This window comes from Heliangelus exortis, chromosome 18 (genome assembly GCF_036169615.1).
Source record: "Heliangelus exortis chromosome 18, bHelExo1.hap1, whole genome shotgun sequence".
Lineage (NCBI taxonomy): Eukaryota > Metazoa > Chordata > Aves > Apodiformes > Trochilidae > Heliangelus > Heliangelus exortis.
Genome location: NC_092439.1, coordinates 1,149,327 through 1,155,450, shown reverse-complemented (window position 1 = coordinate 1,155,450; position 6,124 = coordinate 1,149,327). Strand labels below are relative to the sequence as shown.

The following is a 6,124-nucleotide window of genomic DNA, read 5'->3' as shown; positions in this document are numbered from 1 at the left end:
GAGACCCCTAAGCAGAGCCAGAGACCCCCCAAGCAGATCTACAGCCCCCTAAGGAGACCCAGAGACCCCCCAAGCAGAGCCAGTGACCCCCAAGCAGAGCCAGAGACCCCCAAGCAGAGCCAGAGACCCCCTCAGCAAGCTCAGCCCCTTAAACAGGCCTCCAGACCCCCATTCCAGCCTTGCAGACCCCCCCAAACAGGCCCAGAGCCCCCTAAGCAGACCCAGAAACCCCCCCAGACAGACGCAGAGACCCCCCCCAGCAAGCTCACAGACCCCTAAACACCCCCCAGCCCCCATTCCAGCCTTGCTGACACCCCCAAAAAGGCCCACAGCCCCCCAAACACAGCCACAGACCTCCAGACAGACCCAGAGACCCCGCCAAGCAGAGCCAGGGATCCCCTCAGCAAGCTCAGCCCCCTAAATAGACCTCCAGACCCCCATTCCAGCCTTCCAGACTCCCCCTGATAGACCCACAGCCCCCTAAGGAGACCCAGAGACCCCCCAAGCCAACTCAGAGACCCCCCAGGCTGACCCAGAGACCCCCTCAGCAAGCTCACAGACCCCTAAACAGCCCCCAGCCCCCATTCCAGCCTTTGCAGACCCCCCCAAACAGGCCCCCAGCCCCTCAAACAGCCCCCAGCTCCCATTCCAGCCTTATAGGACCCCCCAGGTAGGCCCCAGCCGCCCTCCCCACACCTGCAGACCCCTCCAGCCGGCCCCTCATCCCCCTCAGCACCCCCTCCCCACCTGCCCGGCCTCCCCTCGCTCCCTTTCGGCTCAATAAAACCTCCTCCGCCCTCTCCGTGCTTCGCCGCCGTCGTCTCGGCCCCGCCGCCCTCCATGAGGCAGCGGCCTCACCTCAGGCAGAGGCCGAAGGGGGGGGTGGGAACTACAACTCCCGGCAGGCACCGCGGGGGGATTATGGGAGTTGTAGTCCCCGCCCCCCAGAGCCCTACGGCAGTCTCGCCCTCCGCGAACTACATCACCCACAACCCCCCGCGCCCCGCGGGGAGGGGAGCGGCGTCACGTGGCGCGCCGCCCGGCGCATGCGCGCTGGCGGCTGTTGTTGTGGCGGCGCGGCCCGGGGCTGACCCGGCCGGGAGCGATGAGCGACAACGATGACATCGAGGTGGAAAGCGACGTAAGGAAACCCCGCAACCCTGCCCCAAACACCCTCCCCGCCTCCCCCCGCCTCCCCCCGAGGGCAGGAGGAGGGGGATGCTGGGTTTCTCCCTTTCTCCTGCCTCTCCCGGGCCCGTTTCCCGGTGCCCCCCCCCCCCCCCCGCCCACAACCTTTTCCCAAACTCCTTCCTCTTCCTCCTCCGCCCGGGCCCGATCCCCTCAGGAGGAGCAGCCGAGGTTCCAGTCCGCGGTATGGCACCGGGGGGCCCCCCCGCACCCCTCCCCAGGACAGGGAGCACGTGGGGAAAATGGGGAGGAGGGAGGAACTGGGGGGGGGGGGTTGGGGGGTGATGGGTTTGGGGTCCCTATGGGGCTGGGGGTTGGGAGGCATCTCTGGGGTTGGGGGTGGGGGGGCTGGGAGGTGATGGGTTTGGGCGATTTTAGGGGGGTCCCTGTGGGGCTGAGGGTGGGAGGCACCTCTGGGGTTGGGTTTCGGGGGGGGGCTGGGGGGTGATGGGTTTGGGGGTCCCTATGGGGCTGAGCGTGGGGGGCACCTCTGGGGTTGGGTTTGTCCCTTTCAGGGAGGGGGGCAACCGTGGGTAGGGGCTTTTGGGGGCTGGGGTTGTGGGGTCATGGGTTTGGGGGAGGGGGAGATTTAAGGGGGGTCCCTGTGGGCTGGGGGGCACCTCTGGGGTTGGGTTTGGGGGTGTCTGTGTCTTTTGGGGGGGCAATTGTGGGGTAGGGGCTTCTGAGGGGAGAGATTTGGGGGCTGGGCCTGGGAGGTGATTTTTGGGAGGGGAGAACTTGTGGGGCTGGGTTTTGGGGGGGTGGGGGGTGACTTTAGGGGGGGTCCTGTGGGGCTGGGGGTCTTTAGGGGAGAGAACACAGGGACGTGGCTTTTGGGGGGGACACAATGGGGGTGTTTGGGGGGGGGGGGGAGGGGGCTGCATTTTGGGGGGGTTCAGCACATCCTGGGGGGTGCAGGATGAGGGGTGCAGGGTGCTCCCCCCACCCCCCCAGCAGCAGGAAATTGCTGCAGGAAACTGAAAGCAGCAGGAGGCACTTGGGTCCCAGGGGGGGCAGTGCCACCCCCAGGGCCACCCCAGGGCTTTGTCACCTCTTGGGTGACACTTGGCAGCTCCCCTCCCCCTGCCCGGGTTTATGGAGCTTGGGGGAAATGGGGGGGGGGGGCTGGAACTGGGGGGTGAGGGGAGTGGGTTGGGGTCTCACCTCCTTCCTCCTTGGTGTCAGGATCCTCCTCTCATTCCCAGGGTCTCCCCATGGGTGCCAGGATCCTCCTCTCATTCCTGGGGTCCCCCCATGGGTGCCAGGATCCCCCTCATTCCTGGGGTCCCCCCATGGGTGCCAGATCCCCCTCTGGGGGTCAGGACCCCCCTCTCATTCCTGGGATCCCCCACTCAGTCCCAGGATCCCCCTCCTTGGTCCTGGGATTCCCCCCTCCCTGGGTGCCTCCACTTTCCCACATCCCCCCTTGGGGTGCCAGATCCCTTCTTTGGGTGCTGAACCCCACCCCTGGGGGCCAGATCCCTACTTGGGTGCCAGATCCCCCCCCTTGGGGTGCAACATCCCCCCCTTGGGGTGCCACATCCCTTTGTTGGGTGCTGAATCCCCCCCCAGGGTGCCAGATCCCTTTTCTGGGTGCTTGATTTCCACCCCCAGGATGCCAGATCCCTTTTCTGGGTGCTTGATTTCCACCCCCAGGATGCCAGATCCCCCTCCTTGGGTGCCACATCCCTTCCCTGGGTACCAGATTCCCCCCCAGGTGGTGTCAGACCCCCCCCCCCTGGGGTACCAGATCACTTCTTTGGGTGCCAGCCCCCCCCCCCCAGGTAGTGTCTGAGCCCCCCAGGGGTGTCAGATCCCCCCAGGCAGTGTCCGATCCCCCCCAGGAGGTGTCTGAGCCTCCCAGGTGGTGTCAGATCCCCCCCCAGGTCGTCTCAGCCCCCCCCCCAGGAGGTGCCTGAGCCCCCCCAGGTCGTCTCAGCCCCCCCTGAGGTGGTGTCTGAGTCCCCCCAGGAGGTGTCAGCTCCCCCAGGAGGTGCCTGAGCCCCCCCAGGAGGTGTCAGATCCCCCCCAGGAGGTGCCTGAGCCCCCCCAGGAGGTGTCAGATCCCCCCCCAAGGGTGTCAGATCCCACCCAGGAGGTGTCAGCCCCCCCCCCAGGAGGGGTTACCCCCCCCCCAGGAGGTGCCTGAGCCCCCCCAGGAGGTGTCAGATCCCCCCAGGAGGTGTCTGAGCCCCCCCAGGAGGTGTCTGAGCCCCCCCAGGGGTGCCAAATCCCCCCAGGAGGTGCCTGAGCCCCCCCAGGAGGTGTCAGATCCCCCCAGGAGGTGTCTGAGCCCCCCCAGGATGTGCCTGAGCCCCCCAGGAGGTGTCAGATCCCCCCCAGGAGGTGTCAGCTCCCCCCAGGAGGTGCCTGAGCCCCCCAGGAGGTGCCTGAGCCCCCCCAGGAGGTGCCTGAGCCCCTCAGGAGGTGTCAGCTCCCCCCAGGAGGTGCCTGAGCCCCCCGTGCCCCCCCAGGCTGACAAACGCGCGCACCACAACGCGCTGGAGCGGAAGCGCAGGGACCACATCAAGGACAGCTTCCACAGCCTGCGGGACTCTGTCCCCTCCCTCCAGGGGAGAAGGTGAGGTTGGGGAGCGTGGCACCAGCCCCCCCTCCCCCCCCGGGGCACCACGAGGAGGGGGGGGCACAGCTGAGACACAATTCCTGCCCCCTCCCCAACAATTCCTGCCCGTTCCTTGCCTTTTCCCCAACAATTCCCTGCCCAGTCTCTGCCAGTTCCGTGCCTGTTCCCTGCTTCTTCCTTGCTCATTCCTTGCCCATTCCCCACCAATTCCGTGCCTATTCCCTGCTTTTTCTTTGCTCATTCCCTGCCCTTTCCACACCAGTTCCTTGCCTGTTCCCTGCTTTTTCCTTGCTCATTCCCTGCCCTTTCCCCCCCCAATTCCATGCCTGTTCCCTGCTTCTTCCTTGCCTTTTCCCCACCAATTCCCTGCCCATTCTCTGCCAGTTCCTTGCTCATTCCCTGCCCTTTCCCCCCCCATTCCTTGCCTGTTCCCTGCTTCTTCCTTGCCTATTCCCTGCCCTTTCCACACCAATTCCATGCCTGTTCTTTGACAGTTCCCTGCCTTTTCCTTGCCCATTTTTTCCATGTTCCTTGTCTACTCCTCAACAGTTCTTTCTGTCAGTTCCCTGCCCTTTCCCCACCCATTCCTTGCCTGTTCCCTGCTTTTCCCCACCCATTCCCTGCCCTTTCCCCACCCATTCCTTGCCTGTTCCCTGCTTTTTCCCCACCCATTCCCTGCCCTTTCCCCACCCATTCCTTGCCTGTTCCCTGCTTTTTCCCCACCCATTCCCTGCCCTTTCCCCACCCATTCCTTGCCTGTTCCCTGCTTTTTCCCCACCCATTCCCTGCCCTTTCCCCACCCATTCTTTGCCTGTTCCCTGCTTTTTCCCCACCCATTCCTTGCCTGTTCCCTGCTTTTTCCCTGCTCATTCCCTGCCCTTTCCCCACCCATTCCTTGCAGGTTCCTTGACCGTTCCCTGACAGTTCCCTGCCCATCCCCTACTGATTCCTTCCCCTACCAATTCCTTACCCATTCCTTGCAGGTTCCTTGTCCATTCCCTGATGGGCATCCCCTACTGCTTCCTTGCCCTTTCCCCACCCATTCCTTGCCCATTCCTGGCAGATTCCTTATCCATTCCCTGCCCATTCCCACCTCATTCTCTGCCCTTCCCTTCCCGTTCCTTGCCCGCTTCCTGCCCATTCCTCCCCCTTGAGTTCCCTGGAAACCTTCTCTCTCCCCCCCCATCAGCACTCCCAGAGGGGCTCAAATCCCTCACCCCATCCCCCCCTGCCTTTGGGATCATTTTTTTTAGGATGGGAATCCAAACCCAACTTTCCCACTTGGATCCCCCCCCAGCGCCGCCTCCTCCCTTGTGGCGGTGCCCAAACCCCACGCTCCCACCCAAACCCCAAACCAGCTGAATGCAGGGAAGGGAACGGGATGATCCCACAAAACAAGGTCTTTATCTGGCTTCCTGTCCTTTTCCCACTATTGCAACAGGCATCCCGGGCCCAAATCCTGGACAAAGCCACAGAGTACATCCAGTACATGCGCCGGAAAAACCACACGCACCAGCAGGACATCGACGACCTCAAGAGGCAAAATGCCCTCTTGGAACAGCAAGGTGAGCTTGGAAAGAACCCAAAACACCTTATCCCAAAAAGGGGGAGAGGGGGAGGAAGCAAAAAAAAGGGGTGGAGAAGGTGACCAAGTGCCTGCGGCCCTGTCCCCAGTGCGGGCTCTGGAGAAGGCCGGTCGAGCGCCCAGCTCCAAGCCAACTTCCCGGCCTCGGATGCTCCCACCCTCTACACCAACCCCAAGGGAGGCACCATCTCAGCTTTCGACGGTGGTTCCGACTCCAGTTCTGACTCAGAACCTGAAGAACCCCAGAACAGGAAGAAACTCCGGATGGAGGCCAGTTAGGAGACCCCTCCCCACCCCCCCCCTCAGCCTACAGACTCTCGCCCTCCTCTCCTAGAAGCTCTCGGACTGCAGCTTCCCAGCCCCTGCTTCCCAACCCTTTTCCCTCCTCTCATCACTCTGACGGGGCCAGCCGAGGCCTCAAAGACTCAGGGGGGGGGTCTAAGGGGAGGGTGACACCCCCCTCCCACAATTAGCCAGCCCCCTTTTATTGGGATTTTATAGGAATGTTTCTATTTATACCAGGGACCACGGCAGGCCGAGCCAAAGGGGGCAGCCCCCCCCCTCCTGCCCCCCTTAACCCTCCCTGAGCCCCCTCCCCTCAAAAAAAAAAAAAAAAAAACCCCACAGGGAGCTGTGCCCACCCCCCCACACACATGAATTTTTGAGGGGGGGGTCTTGCTATTTATTTCCTGCAATCCCCCCCAGGGAGGGGTGGGGGGGACAGGCCAGGGTGGGCTGCTTGTCCCTCTCCCTTCCCCCTCCATCTC

At 63.7% G+C, this 6,124-nt stretch overlaps 1 protein-coding gene across 1 annotated transcript; it reads left to right on the top strand.

The window, feature by feature from the left end:
• The first annotated feature begins 1,090 nt into the window (after positions 1–1,090).
• Positions 1,091–5,683, top strand: MAX (MYC associated factor X). The gene is given in 6 exon segments (XM_071761888.1): positions 1,091–1,141; positions 1,346–1,372; positions 3,663–3,769; positions 5,207–5,337; positions 5,447–5,461; positions 5,464–5,683. Coding segments are annotated over 6 exon segments (489 nt in total). The 5' UTR covers positions 1,091–1,105; the 3' UTR covers positions 5,637–5,683.
• The last annotated feature ends 441 nt before the right edge of the window (positions 5,684–6,124 follow it).